At 37.8% G+C, this 19,631-nt stretch overlaps 1 protein-coding gene across 2 annotated transcripts in view; it reads right to left on the bottom strand.

Moving 5' to 3' along the window:
• The window catches only part of Smc6 (structural maintenance of chromosomes 6), a 64,085-nt gene that overhangs the window by 22,000 nt on the left and 22,454 nt on the right, over window positions 1-19,631 (bottom strand). For both annotated transcript variants that reach the window (XM_021178880.3, XM_085830204.1), the window contains 12 exons: window positions 18,167-18,313; window positions 17,713-17,801; window positions 17,381-17,545; window positions 16,507-16,685; window positions 15,667-15,871; window positions 13,161-13,275; window positions 12,677-12,837; window positions 10,472-10,607; window positions 9,398-9,478; window positions 8,351-8,521; window positions 5,849-5,986; window positions 4,880-5,025 (listed from right to left, as the gene is read on the bottom strand). In XM_021178880.3, coding sequence (XP_021034539.1) covers window positions 4,880-5,025; window positions 5,849-5,986; window positions 8,351-8,521; window positions 9,398-9,478; window positions 10,472-10,607; window positions 12,677-12,837; window positions 13,161-13,275; window positions 15,667-15,871; window positions 16,507-16,685; window positions 17,381-17,545; window positions 17,713-17,801; window positions 18,167-18,313 — 1,733 coding nt within the window. The remainder of the gene's footprint in view (window positions 1-4,879; window positions 5,026-5,848; window positions 5,987-8,350; window positions 8,522-9,397; window positions 9,479-10,471; window positions 10,608-12,676; window positions 12,838-13,160; window positions 13,276-15,666; window positions 15,872-16,506; window positions 16,686-17,380; window positions 17,546-17,712; window positions 17,802-18,166; window positions 18,314-19,631) is intronic.

Raw genomic sequence — 19,631 nt, 5'->3', positions numbered from 1 at the left:
TTCTATTTCTTTAGGGGAAATGGGACTGTTATGATCGTTAATCTGATCTTGGTTTAACTTCGGTACCTGGTATCTGTCTAGAAATTTGTCCATTTCATCCAGGTTTTCCAGTTGTGTTGACTATAGCCTTTTGTAGTAGGATTTGATGATATTTAGGATTTCCTCAGGTTCTGTTGTTATATCTCTTTTTTCACTTCTGATTTTGTTAATTAGGATACTGTCCCTGTGACCTCTAGTTAGTCTGGCTAAGGGTTTTTCTATCTTGATTTTCTCAAAGAACCAGCCCCTGGTTTGGTTGATTCTTTGAATAGTTTTTTTTGTTACCACTTGGTTGATTTCAGCCCTGAGTTTGATTATTTCCTGCCGTCAACTCCTCTTGGGTGAATTTGCTTCCTTTAGTTCTAGAGCTTCTAGGTGTGCAGTCAGACTGCTAGTGTATGTTCTAATTTCTTTTTGGAGACACTCATCTGCTGTCTACTCCTCTTGAGTGAATTTGCTTCCTTTTGTTCTAGAGCTTTTAGGTATGCTGTTAAGCTGCTAGTATGTGCCCACTCTAGTTTCTGTTTGGTAGCACTCAGAGCTATGAGTTCTCCTCTTAGAAATGCTTTCATTGTGTCCCATAAGTTTGGGTTTGGTGTGGCTTCATTTTCATTAAACTCTAAAAAGTCTTTATTTCTTTATTTCTTCCTTGACCAAGGTATCATTGAGTAGAGTGTTGTTCAATTTCCACGTGAATGTTGGCTTTCTATTATTTATGCTGTTATTGAAGATCAGCCTTAGTCCTTGATGATCTGATAGGATGCATGGGATAATTTCAATATTTTTGTATCTGTTAAGGCCTGTTTTGTGAGAGATTATATGGTCAATTTTGGAGAAAGTACCATGAGGTGCTGAGAAGAAGTTATATCCTTTTGTTTTAGGATAAAATATTCTGTCGATATCTGTTAAATCCATTTGTTTCATAACTTCTGTTAATGTCGATGTGTCTCTGTTTATTTTCTGTTTCCAGGATCTGTCCATTTGTGAGAGTGAGGTGTTGAAGTTTCCCACTATTATTTTATAAGGTGCAATGTGTGCTTTGAACTAAAGTTTCTTTAATGAACGTAGCTGCCCTTGCATTTGGAGCATAGATATTTAGAATTGAGAGTTCATCTTGGTAGATTTTACCTTTGATGACTATGAAATGGCCCTCCTTGTCTTTTTTGATAACTTTGGGTTGGAAGTCGATTTTATTAAATATTAGAATGGCTACTCCAGCTTGTTTCTTCAGACCAGTTGCTTGGAAAATTTTCTAGCCTTTCACTCTGAGGAAGTGTCTGTCTTTTTCGCTGAGATGGGTTTCCTGTATGCAGCAAAATGTTGGGTCCTGTTTGTTTGCCAGTCTGTTAGTCTACGTCTTTTTATTGGGGAATTGAGTCCATTGATATTAAGAGAAATTAAGGAGTAGCAATTGTTGCTTCCTGATACTTTTGTTGTTAGAGTTGGGATTCTGTTCTTGTGGTTGTCTTCTTTTAGGTTTGTTAAAGGATTACTTTCTTGCTTTTTCTAGGGTGTAGTTTCTATCCTTGTATTGGTTTTTTTTCTGTTACCATCCTTTGAAGGGCTGGATTTATGGAAAGATATTGTGTGAATTTGGTTTTGTCATGGAATACTTTGGTTTCTCCATCTATGATAATTCAGGGTTTGGCTTGGTATAGTAGTCTGGGCTGGCATTTGTGTTCTCTTAAGTGTCTGTATAACATCTGTCCAGGATCATCTGGCTTTCATGGTCTCTGGTGAGAAGTCTGGAGTAATTCTAATAGGCCAGCCTTTATATGTTATTTGACCTTTCTCCCTTACTGCTTTTAATATTTTATCTTTATTTAGTGCATTTGTTGTTCTGATTACTATGTGTCGGGAGGAATTTCTTTTCTGGTCCAGTCTGTCTGGAGTTCTGTAGGCTTCTTGTATGTTCATGGACATCTCTTTATGTTTGGGAAGTTTTCTCCTATAATTTTGTTGAAGATATTTGCTGGCCCTTTAAGTTGAAAATCTTCATTCTCATCTACTCCTATTATCTGTAGGTTTGGTCTTCTTCTTGTGTTCTGGATTTCCTGGATGTTTTGAGTAAGGATCTTTTTACATTTTGCAATTTCTTTGATAGTTGTGTCCATGTTTCCTATGGAACCTTCTGCACCTGAGATTTTCTCTTCCATCTCTTATATTCTGTTGCTGATGCTCACTCTATAGTTCCTGATTTCTTTCCTAGGGTTTCTATCTTCAGAGTTGTCTCCCTTTGGGTTTTCTTCATTGTTTGTACTTCCATTTTTAGATCTTGGATGGTTTTGTTCAATTCCATCCCCTGTTCGGTTGTTTTCCTGTAATCCTTTAAGGGATTTTTGTGTTTCTTCTTTAAGGACTTCTACCTGTTTAGCAGTGTTTGCTGTAGTTCTTTAAGGACTTCTACCTGTTTAGCAGTGTTCTCCTGTAATTCGCTGAGGGATTTTTGTGTTTCCTCTTTAAGGGCTTCTACCTGTTTAGCAGTGTTCTCCTGTAATTCTTTCTTTCTTTTCTTTTTTTTTTTTTCAATTTTGTAATTATATTAGGTACAGAAAATTTAGTGTACATTTAACCCAATTTAGTGGCGAGTTCTTTAGCCTTAGCTTTTTCCAGCTTGGCAATTTGAGCCACAGACTTAGGACCCAGGATGTTGCCTCCCCAGTGGCGACGGATCTCGTCATGTCTGTCATTATAATTGGTCCTAATAGCTTCCACCAGCTTAGCCAGAGCACCCTTGTCTTCCGAGTTAACCTGTGTGAAGGCAACAGTGGTGCATGTCTTCCTGTGGACCAGGTGCCCCAGCCTGGCCTTTCCCTTGATGATGCAGTAGGGCACCCCCATCTTTCGACACAGGGCAGGTAGGAAAACCACCACCTCAATGGGGTCTATGTCATGGGCAATCACCACCAGCTGAGCCTTCTTGTTCTCCACCAAGGTGGTGACTGTATTAACTCCTGCTCAGAGGACAGGTGGTCTCTTTAGTTGGGACATCACCTTTGTTAGCAGCTTTCTTCTCAGCATGGGCCGGTAGCCTTTGCTTCTTCTCTTGCTTTTGTGTCTGGCCTGTACTTGTGGGCAAGCTTAAGCAGCTAAGTAGCTGTCTGCCTGTCCAGCGCCTGGGTGAACTGGTTAATGGCAGGAGGGACTTTGAGCCGATTGTAGAGGATGGCTCTTTGCCACTGCAGCCTGATGTAGCGGGGCCATTTGACAAAGCGCATTAAATCTCTTTTGGGCTGGATGTCCTGTCTAATGCCGAAGTTCTTGGGCCTCTTCTTGAACAAAGGGTTGACCACCTGCTTCTTGACTACGCCGGGGCCGGGGCCACCTTTTTCCCCTTGGCCTTCTTCCCTTTGGGCATCTTGCTCGGCTGCTGGAGAGCCCTGTATTTCTTTAAGTGCGTTATTAATCCCCTTTATAAAACCTTCTACTGCCATCATGAGATATGATTTTAAATCCACGTCTTGCTTTTTGGGTGTGTTGGGGTATCCAGGACTCTCTGTGGGAGGCATATTGGGTTCTGATGATGCCCAGTGTTCTTGGTTTCTGTTAGTAAGAATCTTATGTTTGCCTTTCACCATCTGGTAATCTCTGGTGTTAGATGTTCTAGCTCTCTCTGGCTGGAGCTTGATCCTCCTGTGATTCTGTTAGCCTCTGTCAGCACTCCTGGGAGTTCAACTCTCACCTGAGTCCCAGTGGTCAGAGCACTCTCTGCAGCCAAGCTCTCCTCTTACAGGGTAGGTGTCCAGAAGTCTGGAGCTCTGATCCAGGTCCTGAGTCCTGGGGTCAGAGCCCTCCCTGTAGGCCAACTCTCCTCTGGCAAAGAAGGTGCCAGGGGTCTGGATCTCTGCTCCACCTCCTGGCTGAGGATGAAGGCCCAATGGGACCCTGTCCAAGAAGCTCTGTTCCTTATGTCACCCACGTGCTCTCAGGTGATCACGAGGTCCTAGGTGTGCTAGGGGTCCTGTGGCGTGGAGAGTCCTCTGCGGCCCTAGATGCCCTCAGTCGGGTTCATGCAGAAGATGGTGGGACTTGGCCCTGACCTGAATGGATCCCAGCCTCTGGTCGGGCGGGGTTCCTCCATTCCATTCCTGCTGACACAAGACCCTCCTCGATTCTTTGGTCCTGATGTTGGTTCCACACACCCGTGATCCCGAGGTGATCCCAAGGTCCTGAGGCACGGAGAGCACTCGATGTTTCCTGGCGGCCTCTGGTGGGTTCAGGCGGAACATGGCAGGGCTCGCCCCGAATGTAAAGTATCCCAGCCTTTGGTCGGACTGGGTTCCTTTGTCCCTGTTCCTACTGGCACAAGATCCTTCGCGATTCTTTTGGAGCTGATGTTGTGTTCCACTCACCCGTGATCTCGAGGTGATCCCAAGGTCCTGCTGGAGAGTACTCTGAAGCCCTTAGCGGCCTCAGCTGGGTTCAGACAGAAGATGGCGTTGGTGTGGGGTAGGGGGGGTGGGACTACCGGAACGGATCTACTCTATTTCTCTTAAAGCCTTTCTTTTTTATCAGTAATGTAAGAATACCCATTTCACTAAGACCTCAGTGTCCTGGACTATTAATGTTTTCATTGCATTCATTTTCATGTATGTAGAAAATAGCTCCTAATTATTTTGATTTGCAGTTTTTGATCACCCATGAAGCTGAATATTTTCTGTCCATATGAATAATATAAACAGCATTCATGTTAAAATGTCATTCCATAAGGTACTGTTCACTGTTATAATGCTCATACATACCAATAGCACCCCTTCATCCTAATTAAACTTACATTTAAAACATGCCTTAATAATATCTATGGATGATACACTAAAGTAGAAAATTAATGACCACTTACTTCATTATTTCCTCCCGATCTCCATGACTGGCATGTTCTGCCTGAATTTTTTGTCTTAATCGATTAATTTCTTTGTCTAGAATTGATGCAGATTTTTTTACTTCTATCCGTTCTGGGCAGATCTGTCTTGCCTGTGACATTTTCTCCTAAGAAAATAGATTGTTAAAATTTTTATAAGATTTTATAATTCATTATACTAATTCTGCCAAAATATGCAAAGTAAAATGAGCTTAGATTTAAGACACATGTTTACTATCAACATTTTTTCTTAAAGATTTATTGTATTTAATTATGTATATATCTGTGAGTACAGATGCCTGTGGAGGCCAAAGATGCTGGGTCACCCTGGAGCTGCAGTTATAGCCAGTTGTTAGCACTAGTGTGGGTACTGAAAAGTAAATTCAAGCCTCTTAGCATGCTTTGTTGAGCCAGCCCTCCTCCACCCCGCATTAATAGTGTTTCTATCTATGTTTTACACTAAAGAAACGAAGTTAAATGTCATTAGAAATGTTCAAGGAAAAATACATTCCTATGCACAGGACTAATAACTTGTAAGAACTCTACCACTCCCTAGTGGAAAAAAAGTAAAATAGTGATATCAGGATGTCAGCTGAGGCTGGTGACCACTTCCTGTGTAATTTAGTGTGTACTCTGAACAAGAGCGGTATGGGAAACACAAATAGACCATCTTGTTTATATGCAATGAAGAAAATGCTAAGTATTTTCTTATACAATATCGATCTTATATCATAATACTGTATTATGTCTGAAACAAATATAAAAATAAAGAGTTCCACTCATTTTCCTTGTGACATAAAGTAAAGATGGAATCCACCACATACAGCAGGACTGTCTTCAATTGTTCCCTAAAACCACACTGCCTGTTTAACTGTGAACAGGCACAGCTGGCAGGAGTTAAAATCAGTCAGCATATACCCCAGCAATGCATAGACACAGTGCTGATATTACCTGTAATTCCTTTTCCTTCATGTCAAGTTCTCTTCTCTTCTTATTTAAGGTATCCAAATGCTCTTTCTGTTTATCCTCATAGTGCTGCTTTCCTCGTTTCTGGCTATCCACTTCAGAGTCAGCAAGATTTAATTCATCCTATTTGAATAAAGACAAAACAATCTATAAAGAAACGATCATTAGCAGTGGGGTGGATGCTCTGGTGCTTTTGAGAATTAGCTAGGGAATAACTTGGTTGATAAGTGCCCGCTGCCCTTTTCAGTGAGAAAAAAACATCCATTGACCAAGATGACAATAATCAGTAACAACCCCCCCAGGTCTGACTGACACAGAGAATACTCCCACCAGCAAGTACACTTTATCTGCTAACATATCATGGTGGAGTATTAGGAAGACAACTGTTTTGCTAGAAAAGCATCTTGGTCTTGTGACTGACAGCCACTGTGACATTCCGAGGAAGAGGGGGAAAACTTCTTTGGTAAACCTGATTACATACAGGAAAACTCCTTTGGTAAACCTGATTACATACAGGTTTACCAAAGGACACAGCTCCTACCTTTCAATGATTTGAAGCCAAGGCAAAAACTAAGATAAAAAATTCTTGTTGACTTTTATTGAACTCACTTAAGAACTCCCAAGTCCAGGGCATGTATAATCTTAGATATTAATTAAGCACAGAGGATTCAAAATCAAACTCAGTGCACAATACAATATAAGCAGAGAGAAGCAGCTCAGGGGTTCAGTGCTTACATAGCATACAGAAAGCCCTGAATCTGTCCCAGCCACATATACAAAGCAGAGACACGAACAAACGAAACGAGCCCAAAACACAGCTTGCTCTTCATTCTTTCTTAAGTCTCCTAAGTACATAATTTATCTGCTAATCGTTCTTCTATTCTGCTTTAGCACACCACGATTCAGATTAAGTGACCCTACTCAATTTGTTATTGGCCTAAGATTTTAAACGTTACTTTTTTTTTTTTTTTGAGACAGGGTTTCTCTCTGTAGCCCTGGCTGTCCTGGAACTCACTCTGTAGACCAGCAGGCTGGCCTCGAACTCAGAGAACCACCTGCCTCTGCCTCCCAAGTGCTAGGATTAAAGGGGTGTGTACCACTATGCCCGGCATTACTTTACTTTTACTGTTGGCACTGTTGCAATTCTTGAGACCAAAATTCTGTTTTACATATTCTTCAAGTTTTGACATTTACTAGTTTCATTCCTTATTCTAAAACAAAATTCTGTCTTTTTTTCATTTTTGGGATTTTTGTATGTTAATGCTTACTCTGTTTTCTTAGTGAATATTATCTTTGTTTTTCTTCTACTTTAACGTTTAAATTGTACATCCCTAATAGTTCATTTACCAGTGAATTATGATTTATCAATAAAATTTCAAATTCTGAAAGTTGAGAACTACTCATTATTATAGCATTGACATTAAGGTACAGGATAATGGGCTGGTGAGATGGCTCAGTGGGTAAGAGCACCCGACTGATCTTCCGAAGGTCCAGAGTTCAAATCCCAGCAACCACATGGTGGCTCACAACCATCTGTAATGAGATCTGACTCCCTCTTCTGGTGTGTCTGAAGACAGCTACAGTGTACTTACATATAATAAATAAATAAATCTTTTAAAAAAAAAAAAGGTACAGGATAACAAATCAATCAAATATGGCCTAAAATTCAGTTTATTAATTTATTAATAAGTAAGTAATTTAATTAATTTATAATTAATTTATCAATTAATTTATTTATTAATTACAGCTTATTTTATTTCCGTAAATCTAGTCACAAATAGTACATGCTAAAAATAAAGTAAAAAAAAATCAGCTCATTGCCTTGACTTTAATCCTACGACTCAGGAGGTGGAGGTGGGCGATATATAAGTTTAAAGCCATCCAAGGTTGCATAGTGAGAACTTGTTTCAAAACATGTCAAAGACATCAGCCATAAATCTACTGCAAAGTGCTGATAATTGGGTTAAGTAACATTTTACTTCACACTGCCTTTCACAGCTGCTAAGCCATGAGTACTCATGGAAAGATGGGAAGAGTCAGGCATGGACAGAAACAACAGGCATTGAAAGATACCCCTACTTCTGCTGCTTCTGGTGGATAAAGAAGCAGTTACTGTTATGATGTAATTTTTTTTTTTTTTTTTTTTTTTTTTTTTTTTTTGGTTTTTCGAGACAGGGTTTCTCTGTATAGCCCTGGTTGTCCTGGAACTCACTCTGTAGACCAGGCTGGCCTCAAACTCAGAGATCCACCTGCCTCTGCCTCCCAAGTGCTGGGATTAAAGGCGTGCGCCACCTCTGCCTGGCATGATATAATTATTTTTTCTTTTAAAAACAAGAGCAGACTATTTTGTATTAATTGACCTAATTCAACACTTTATGTTTACATTTATACCTGACCAGTAAGGATCTTTAAGGCAAGATACAACGAATTTGTTGAATAAGCTCTAACATAAAAGACACAGAAGACAGAATAACAATTATATAATACCTTAAGTGGATCTGCTAGCTCTGATAGCTGATTAATCTTCAATTTAATTGTATCATACTTATTTTCTGCTTCAATTTTTAGACTTTTAAGATTCTCCATGTTTTCTTTTTGTTGTTCCATATTTTTCTCTACCATTTGCATTTTTATTTTATTTTCTTCAGCTTCATCTTCCTGATAACATTTTAAAAATATACAGTTAAATTAAACATAAGTTATCCAAGAGAAAAAAGCTATAGAGACAATTCTGAGGAAAGGAAAACAGCAGAAATCAGAGCTAAGATGAACAAACAAGCAAACACAGTATTTTCATAGTCTAGCTGTGAGTTTATAAAGTAGAACAGAAAGGTTCAAAAGAAGGAATGCCATTGGCAGTCAAGCAGAAAACTATTCAGTCTGAAAGCACAATCAAAAGCTGTGACATTGTCAAGATACACTTAGTCTATGTCAGTATGTATTGTGTGACAATGTGGTAGTAGCTAAGTAAAATATAAATTAAGACATAACCTATGTCTTTAAGGTAGTTTATCAATAAAGATAAAAAGCAGGAAACCTGATTGCTAACAAAGCTCAACAGCCAAAAGCTGTGCAGCACAAGAACTATCCTGTTTGCCCACTGCTTACGGCAGGTAATAATGCTGCCATTCACTTAGGTAGGACATGAATTATGTCCATGAATATGGCTTGTTTGTTCCATTCCATAAAAAGTAAAATTGAATGTCACAGATGGCTAAAAAATTAAAATACAGAAAAACATGTAAAAAATTAAGTTGGAATATAAACCTGGAAAATGAAATACACAAAGATCCTTGCAGAAAAACTAACATTTACCTTACGTGGTACAAGGAAAATCTATCATGCATGTAAGTCACATACACGAACATCAAGAATTTCAAAGGCCATACTTCAGGTAAAATCAGATATATCTTATGAATGGCAACGGCAATCATAAAGATAGCTACAATTAAAGGATCTTTTTAAAAGTGAAACTTGTGAACTACTAAGTTACTGTTTTATCTTTAACATTTAAATTGAAGAAAAATATTTTACCAAGGTTGCAATATCTACAGATTGGTGTTCTTCTATATTCTCAAGTTCCCGAATTTCAGAAATATTTTTTCTTATTTTCATCTAAAAAGAAAGTATACAGAATTTAATGAAAATAAAAGTACCCTTGAAAGTCTGTATTAAACCACAAATATCTACTATGCATACAATACAGCAGCACGTGATGGTTAACAAGGGGATATACCATTATTAAATGAACCAAAGTAGATGCACATATACATGTGCATTCCACCTTGATCAATCTTACTACTAATCCATTTGAACACAAAGATAGAAGAAATCCACTTTAGTAAGTAAGGGTTCAAAATGACCACACTATCGAGTCAGTAGGAGAAAACACTTTTCTAAAATACCAAATTTTTCAAATTATTGAAAGATTACTATAAAAATCCAGTTTCCCCAAGAGCCAAATAATCCGTGGGAGGTCTGGAAGTCCATGTAGTCTTAACTTATTTTAAGAAAAGCATTGTAATGTTGTCTACCATTCTTACTAATGCTTTCTCTTAAATTTACAGGCAGCTTTAACTATAGCTAACATTATCAAAAAACAAATTTCCATGTTCATCTTTAACAAAATTCAAAGTACTGATAGATGCAACACACACATGCTGGCTAGTTTTATGTCAACTTGACACAAGTTAGGGTCATCTGGAAGAAGAAATCTTAATTTTAAAAAATGTGGGCAGTGCTACCCTGGTCTGGTGGTCCTAAGAGCTCTAAGAACACAACTGAACAAGCCTGGAGGAGAAAGCTAGTAAGCAATATCCCTCCATGGCTTCTGCCTCTAGTTCTTGCCTTGTGTTCCTACCCTGACTTAAAAGATGGACTCTGATGTGAAACTTGAAACCTGAAACAAGCCTTCCCTCCCCGAGGTGCTTTTGGTCACGGTGCTTTATCACAGCAACAGAAACAAACCCTAATTAATATGACACATAAATGGAAGTTCTTCCAAGACTGGCTTGAAGTCAAAATATTTGAGAAGATGAATGACAAAATTATACTGTTAACTCTGAAATGGTAAGTTGGAAAGGCAAAGGCTATTATTGAGTTTTTTACCTTTATTTCTTTATAATGTAGTTGGCACCTTTTAAGAAGTTCTTCATTGCGTTTGATATCCTTCTCAAGGGCAGACAGACGCTGCTGAAGGTTTATTATGTGGCCCTTTTTGTTTTCAATCTCAGTCTCCAAGTCACTTGATAGAGAAGATAAAAAATACTTTAACTCTCATATATCTTATTCCTTTACAACAAGAAAAGTTTATTTGTAAGAACTTATTTACAGAACCCTATTGCATTAAAGCACTTCTATAATCCGATCAAATTAAGTTACAGTTATTAGTGAAAACTAGCAGAAATGTCAAAAGATCATTTAACAAGTTTTACTTATTTGATTAGAAAGTGTTAGAATATGAATTCTATGCTCTAGGAATTATGCATGGAGTTAGGTGGAAGCAGAAACAGGATGAAGATCCAATCCCTCAAAGAGAAGACTATACTGCAACATTAAATAAATATGAATAGGACAAGATACTTTGCCTCACAACTATAGGAACACAAATGTGCTTCTGGAGGAATGTTTTTACCAGCTAGGCTAGCTGGGGAATGCATGTGCGTGCACGCGCAAGCAAACACACACACACACACACACACACACACACACACACACACACGGTGGTGAGAAGTTTAATAGCTTAACAATTCTTGTTTAAGAAAAAATGCTAAGCATATGTATGGAATTGAAGGAAAAAGAGGACAGAGATGGAAAACAAAGATGTCAACGAAGGGTCTCTTTGCAGCAGTCCAACATATGCTGCAGTGCTCTGCCTTACTAGTTTACACACAGACAGAGAAAATTTGTTACCTAACGAGCTATGTATACAAGATGCCTGAATCAGATGGATGTATTCCAAAATAATTATCAGTCTCTAATTCTGCACTGTACTTTGCTGGTTTCCACAGCACTGTTCATGTATAATTTACCCTCTCCCTCTTAGCACATTTGGCAAGCACTACTATTTGTTTAAAGGAACAAATGAAGGCATAAATTCTAAAGTATACTACTTCAGTAATGTCTATCAATTTTTTTTTTTACCATGAAGTTCAATTTAATACACAAGTAATCAATCACTCTAGGAGCCTGCTTACACATCATATATACTTTCCTAACATGAAACTGCCTTGGTATGAAAAACTAGACCAAGTGCTACAACATCCATTTGGTGGGTTATTTTTTGCCTCCAACCTTTTTATAGTGCTTATCAAAAAATTTTAAATTTCCAAAACCTTGAAATAACTTCATGCTACTTTTAGTAATCACTTGAAAAGTATTCATTATCTGAAAATGAGAAACTTCAACAAACCTTTCATTTTCTTCCACATGTAAGTCACTTAGAATCCTTTTACTTTGGCACAACTTTTTAGATGACCCCCTCCTCCTCCTCTGGAATGGTGCTAGAGGATGACTCTAGGACCTCAAGCATGGTAGGCAGTACTCTACTAAACTAATGATCCTTTCTCCTCGGCCAAAGTCAAGCACAAGGACAGCAGCAGCAATAGCCCTTTATCCTAAACATAGCAAATTAATTTATCCTAAATATACTCTAAGTCAGTAACTCATGCCTACGCCATCAGTTCACCAAATCCAACCAGTTTAGTTGGGAAATCATGATGTTTTCTGTAAACCCCTGTATGTAATTTAGACAAGACTTTTTTTTTTTTTTTTTTTTTTTTGGGGGGGGGTGTCTCCATTTGTCTTCTCTTTCAGCTATTTTCCCAAGCTGGTGTTTTATGTTATCAACTGACCTTCTTTCTTGTTCTCTCAAACAATGTAACTCTACAAATGAGACAGATAAGGAAGTCTATGCCTGAAAGTAACCTAGCATGCTGGACTCTTGCTAATTTAAAAAAAAACAAAAGGAAACTCTGTAGTGAGCAGTGATCCAGCTCCTGTACATTCTTTTATTTCTTCAGCATGGAATGCTTCAGAGTGTATAATCTATCCTTTTACAGGAGACACATTAGTCTTTAGGTTGTTCCAATTTCAATATACATGCTGCCCAAGCAAGCGCTACAGCTTGAGGACAGGTAGAAACGTGCAGAAGAACTGTTAAGCACATTTTATTCATTTAGTCCTAAATACTGTTGTCAATAAGTGCTGAATTCCATGTTAAAGAAACTTTTAAGACCAAATACTAAATAAATCACAGAAAATGGAACCCAAAGGGGACAGTGGGAATAAAAGAGTGAAGCACTTAATTCAAACCTTATTTCAGAATCCACATCTCTGCTTAGAAACTTGGGTCTTGTACTTTCAGATGAATAATAACGTCCTGCAAACACTTGATCACCATCAGCAGTAAAAGCTTCTCTACAATTTTTGGGTGGCTTTTGGGACTGCATGACTGCACGAGCCACAGAATTATTCTAGAAGAAAAAAGTTTATATTTTTTAAAACATTACCAAAGTATTTCTGATGGATGTACTTAAAACTTTTATCCACTGGTAAGAAAATTCAAGTATATTTTTTTAAACATCGAAATAATTTCCATAGTAACAACAATATATTTATGAAATATTTTACAAACAACCAAAACTGACAACAGTTCCTTTGGAAACAAAATGCACAAACCAACCAATGCTATACTATCCTATAGATCCTCCCAGGAGATAAAAGTGTAACAGGGAAGCATATCTGTGAGAAACCTCAGCTATGAACATTCTCAAAAGCACGTGAACCACTGGCTTACTTTGATCAGCAGCACTGTCTCTATGCTCCGCATGTCAATCAGGCTGTTTGCGACAACAGCATTGTCTATTTCTAAAGCTGTCAGAACAGTTGGAAACTCTGGATGGTAAGCAGCTCTAGGAGACAGAGAGGAGGACAACTCAACAAACTTTAAACACAAGAGAACTTCATGCATATAAAAAACAAAATATGTAATTTAATGGGTAAGTAGACTATAGAGAATATAAAAATCTGACATATGAACACTTATCTTTAAGAGGTTTATTTGCTGAACAATTACATTAAAATAGTGTTAAGACACTGTTTTAAGCACACAGAAATATGAGCTCATATAATCTCTTAACAACCACTATAACATATTTTTCCTACTTTTTCTGATGAGGATGCTTCAAGAGAGTTTAACAAGTTCCTTAACATCCTAAAGATAGTTAAATGGCCAGGGTAGAATTTAAAGTAGGCAATATATTTTTAAAATCCAGAACCAGAACCAGCATGCTCAAATTTGATTATAGTAGTTTTACTGTTATAATTTCTAAGTCATAATTTCTCCTATAACTATACACAAACATAAAAGTTAGTTAACTAAAACATCTTAAATAGCTCAATAACTATTTTATTGAATAACAGCGATGGGGATGGCTCAGCAAAAATGCTTGATCTGCAGGCATGAAGATATGAGTTCAAATGCTTGGTATCCACATAAAAAGCTGGACAGAGCTGTAAGCCCATCACTGAGGCAAGCAGGTTATGAGAGCTTGCTAACCAACAATCCTTTTATAAATGAATAAAACACATCTTAAGTATCTGATACAGTCAATGTTCTAATAGTTCTGATCTTTTTACACTGAAACATATCACTGTTATATTAACATTTTAACCATAGTTTACAAAGTTCTTCACACACATATACACAAGTCTCCTTCAGAACACTTAAGTCAGCTCAACATTATTGGACATACTAAAGGCTCTTATCAATAGTCGGTCAACAATAAAAATACTAAAATTTAAATCCTTCCACTGCTTCAACAACTTTGTACTTTAGCACCTTATTCTTGAAACCAACTAAAATAAAACACTGACTTTGTCATCACCCAGACCTGTTTTATGAAACTATAATTTCTATCATTTCTCAGTCAAACCAAAACCTCTCCTTCTAGGTTTAAGCCTGCAGACTTTATAAAGCCAGGTTTCATTTTCTCCTAGGCCACACTTTGTTTGAACTAATTTCTAAATACTCTAATTTAAGAGTATCTTCAACTGCTTCTCTCCTCCTGTCACACCCACACATTCAAAACTTACCTCCTTCAATTATCATAAAAATAAAGACATTCTTACTGATATCTATAAAGAAGTATTATTAACAAAAATTCCTGCAGCCACTATAGGTTTTGTATCTTTAGTGGAGTATCATTCAAATTCTTCAGTGATTCTCAGCAGCTAGTTTAAATCTTTAATAGCATCATTTCCAAGCTTCCTGTGTAACTCCCAAGGTCGTCATTCCCAGCATATGAACTCACTCACCTCCCAGGACACTGGAAATAGTCTGCGCAAACCTAGCTCATCTTTTTGCCCATTCATAGTATACTGTAAATCAGACTTTATGTATTTCGATAAATCTCTGGAAACATAGTCTGGAAAACCACATGCCAGCTTGGCAGTGATAAAGGATTCCCCTTCAGCAAGGGCCCCCATGGCACACCACACAGCAGTCCATAGGACTGTACAACTGACTATCTTTTCTGGTACCGAAATAAATGAACAAGGGTTAGAGAGATGGCTCAGTTGTGAAGAGTGCTTGCTGCTCTTACAGAGGACCTAGCACGCACATCAAGTGGCTCAAAACTGCCTTTAACTCCAGCTCCAAGGAATCATGCCACCTTCTCTGGCACTATGGGAATAGTACTCATTTGTACAAACCAAGCCCCCTTACCTCCTAAAAGTTAAAAAAATGTAAATAAATCTTTAATAAAAGCAAGCAACATTAACAGGTTCATGGAGGCATTCTCCCTCATGTAACTTTAAAGAGTATCTTCCTACTTCCCCATATGGCACCCACGAGCCATGCAGGTCACCAGTCCAGGTGTAACAGTCCATTATGTCATTTTCAACATAAGCAAAAAGGTAATTGTTTCCACACAAATTTACTTGAAAATGAATAAGGTAATTACAAAATAATCAGAAATAGTGTAATTTTGACAAAAGTAAAGATGGAAAGAAAACTTCAAAATGCAATCTTGGACTCATATATTTATTTTATTTCAACTTTGCAGTAGGTTTCTAGGCCCTAGGTTCAAAATATCTCTTGAGAAATTGGAACTATACGTGCACACTACTGTGCCAAGCTTACATACCTCTCTATATAAAATGGAGTGGTCAGCTAGAGATAATAAAAAGAGTTTAGGCTATCATCCCCTTTAGAAGAAAACAGTTCTGCAAGCATCCTATGAAACATCTTTTCAACCATGCACATAATTAAGCAAAACCAGAGACAGTATTTATCTGATTACCTGAGTCTCACATCATATACCTCATTCCGAAACTCAGACACAATTATCTGTGGCCGAGAGGTCCCTGGTGGATAAAATTTTTTCATCAAAGACTGAAGTACTCTCTCATCAGCATGATTATGGCAACAATAGGCTTGCAGAAGTCCTTTTAAGCAAGATTCAATGGCCAAAGCAAGTTCAGGGTCCCGTAGATGAATGCAAGCACCTAAAAGTGATCCCCCACAAAAAGATCACAGGATAAGTAAATATTTAAGAATATCGTCCTACAGAGAGATCACTCCCTAGAAGAACGTGACTAAAAAATTTCTAAAGCCCTAAATAGAAACAAATAAAAATAAATAGGTGGGGACTTTCAAACTGAAAAAGGCTGTGATGGAGATCACATCGTCTAAATGAAATAGCAAGTGAGAGGGAAGCCATTTTATAGAGTACGTGAGTCAAGAGTGGTGCTGCTTTTGTTGTCTCTTCACTATGGCTTCACGTCTTCAGGCCGTCTGGTTAATCAACTACAATTATTTTCCCAAGTTCTTTTTCTTGCTTTAGATTTTAAAAGAACAAAAGGAAAGGAAGGTATTTAAAGTGATTTTCTCACTATGTTTAAATATGTGAGCCAAGAGTGTAACACATGCCTGTAATTGAGGCACTCAGGAGACTGAGACAGGAGGATTGGGATTAAGAGTTCAAGACTAGATACATAAGACTCTTGTCTCTCCCACCCCACTGACAAAAACCCTTTAGGATAAGTTAAGTTTATACATAACTAAGTAGCTAGCTTAAACAGACTACTTCCTAGAACGAAGAACTTATATTAATGATATTCTCCAAAACAGTGGCAAATACCTAAAGGGCCGATAGGTTTATGGGTAAATTGTCTCCGTCTGTAAGCATCATCTATTGCCTCCAGAAGAGCTGGAACATGAGGACCAAATCTTTTTAGTCGATCAGTTTTACTATCTTTCAGTTCTTTCAATTGTCTCTGATTATAGTTGAGTGCATGTCTCACTTCTATATCTTCTTTCCTAAAATATAAAGGCAGAGAAAGGAAAGACATTATATGCTAAGTTATTCACAAATATTAGGGCTTTGTCCACAATAGTTCCATGTTAACCAATAATCTTGCTATGCTAAAATGAGATTTTATTTACAAATAATTGAGTTACCAGACAGTAGTCACTTTTAATTCAAATTAAAAGTGATGCCAGGCGATGGTGGCGCATGCCTTTAATCCCAGCACTTGGGAGGCAGAGGCAGGCGGATTTCTGAGTTCTAGGCCAGCCTGGGCTACAAAGTGAGTTCCAGGACAGCCAGAGCTACACAGAAAAACCCCGTCTCCAAAAAACAAGCAAGCAAACAAACAAACAAAAAAAAGAAACAAGCCAAAAAACCCAAAAGTGGTGCAACAGTAATAGACTGGGAATCCCACAGATTGCTAAAATGTACAAGTCCTAGAAACAATTGTAGTACATCTTTATCAGTTCAGGTATGGTAGCACAGGCCTTTAATGCCAGCACTTGGGAGGCAAGTGTATGTATCTCTAAGTTGAAGGGCAAGCTGTTCTATGCTGAGCTTTCCAGGCCAGTCAGGATTACACAATGAGACCCTGACTCAAAACAAGTTCAAAAGGATCTTTATTACTGTCACAAAAAAAGTTCTCTCTCCTCATATTAACAGCAGAACTCCATGATATTCAAATGGGCAACAGGGGTGAACTTACTTAACTCGGACATGTTCTTGCTTGTCCTTTTCTATGGCTTGCTCAAACTGCTCAACTTCCTGATTGACTGTATTTTCCTGATCCTGTAAGGCCTTGACTTTCTCTTTTAACCAGCAGATCCTTTTTTGCCTTTCCAATCGCTCTGGTTCTAATGACTGATCAGTACTAAAGAGAGTAAAAAAAACAAACATAGAAAAATGTTAAAAACACAAGATTTAAAAAGCCTAAGCCGCGGTAAGCAACTTTCATTAAAACCAACACAAAGATGCAGCATTCCACAGTGTCTAATTATTACAGTGCATTAATATGGAAATTCAATTTTATTGTACTACCTTTTCTTCAGTTCTTCAATTCTTTTACAAAGCTGTTCACCATCTTTTTTTAATGCTTTATATTCATTTAGGGAACGGTTATATAAAACCTAACAAAAAATTAAACATATTTTAGTAACATGTAGAAATACACATTCCATCAAAGCACACCCATAACCATTTGAAACCACATTTTTAAATGAGTGAATGCAGCATATTTTGATCCAGATAGAAAGACACTACCTGGTGTTGGTGGGGCACACCTTTAATCTCAGTTTTCAGAGGCAGAGACAAGTGGATCTCTGAGTCAGAGACTAACCTGGTCTATAGACTGAGTTCTAAAACACCCAAGTCTATACAACACAGAGTAATCCTGTCTGGCTGGTGTTGGTGGGGAGGGGTGACAAGAGGCTAACACAACAGTCATTATGTTTAATAGAGCTTTTACTACTCGACTTTAGAAGATTGCTCCCACCTCGGCGTCATTAAAGGCTCTTGTCCTTGCAATGACGTCTGTTTTCAATGCCATACATTCTGGTGCTCGTGCATTTGTCTCTTCACTAATTTTTTCTAGTTTATCTTGTATATCTTTGTACTTTTTTTCTGCATCATTAAGTCTGACCTTTAAGGAGGAAAAAAAACACTATTGTAGTTATTTTCCTTTAATGCAAAGAAAAAGATAAAAATTATGAACAGTTCACATTGCAATAAAATTTATTTTACTAAAGATACCAAGTATGAGCTAAATAAGATAGCTCAACAGGTAGGGCACCCAATGTCAACTTTGACCACCAAAGTTTAACCTTAGAATGAATATACTGAAGTGAACTGCCTCTGTAAGTTGTCCTCTGATCCCTTGGCATGATGCAAGGCATCTGTGGATGCCATACATGTGTGTACACATGTGCACATATACACACATAACAAGTAAATGACCAAGATGAAGCCTTTAAAGTTAAAGTAATAAGATATTAGGCAATCAAACAGATGGATCAGGAGTTAAGAACACTTACTGTTCTTACAGAGAGCCTAGTGCAATTCCCGACAGCCACATGGTAACTCAAAACTGTCTGTAACTTCAGTTCAAGGGGACCTAACTCTTTCTTTTGGCCTCCATGGGTACCAGACATGCATGTGGTTCACAGACACACATGCAGGCTGAACATTCATACAAATAAATTTGATAATTAAAAAAAAAAGAATGGTAGGAAGGACATATTATTACTATAAAATAGTCCTTACCCTCCACAACTTTATAATTTATTAAAGAAATGCCAAATGCTTACACAGAAGAAAGTCCCACAGCTTTCTTCACAACAAGGTGAGCATCTATTACTCAAACTGGGTTTCATTATTTGCCTAGAAAATACCTCTGAAGGAAGTACCTAAGGACTTCCTGTACGACAAGCTGAGAAGTTAGGCCAAGAGTAGAAACACATTTGGGAGAAAATTTGGGACTATTATGTCAGGAACAAAATTTGAGGTTTATATATGTTCGTCTCAGGGAGTGGTAGCCTTAGAAGGTGTAGACAGCCTTGTTGGATTAGGTGTGTCACTATGGGTCTGGGCTTTAAGACCTCATCCTAAATACCTGGAAGTGAGTATTAAGCTAGCAGCATTCAGATGAAAATGTACAACTCTCAGCTCCTTCACGCCTGCCTGGATGCTGCCATGTTCCCACCTTGATGATTATGGACTGAACCTCTGAACCTGTAAGCTAGCCCCAATTAAATATTGTCCTTATAAGAGTTGCCTTGGTCATGGTGTCTGTTCACAGTAGTAAAACCCTAACTAAAAACAAGATAATAGCAGTAGGAAGGGTTGAACTTCCATTTATTACCTAAAGAGGGAGTGAGAAACAGCCCAGAGATGGCCAAGCAAATGTACTTCTCATTGTTACTATTTTTCCATATATGGATTAACAACAGAACCCTTAAAAG

The sequence above is a fragment of the Mus caroli genome, unplaced genomic scaffold (genome assembly GCF_978045245.1).
Source record: "Mus caroli unplaced genomic scaffold, Mus_caroli_1 scaffold_14, whole genome shotgun sequence".
Lineage (NCBI taxonomy): Eukaryota > Metazoa > Chordata > Mammalia > Rodentia > Muridae > Mus > Mus caroli.
This window is presented reverse-complemented; position numbering and strand designations above follow the sequence as displayed.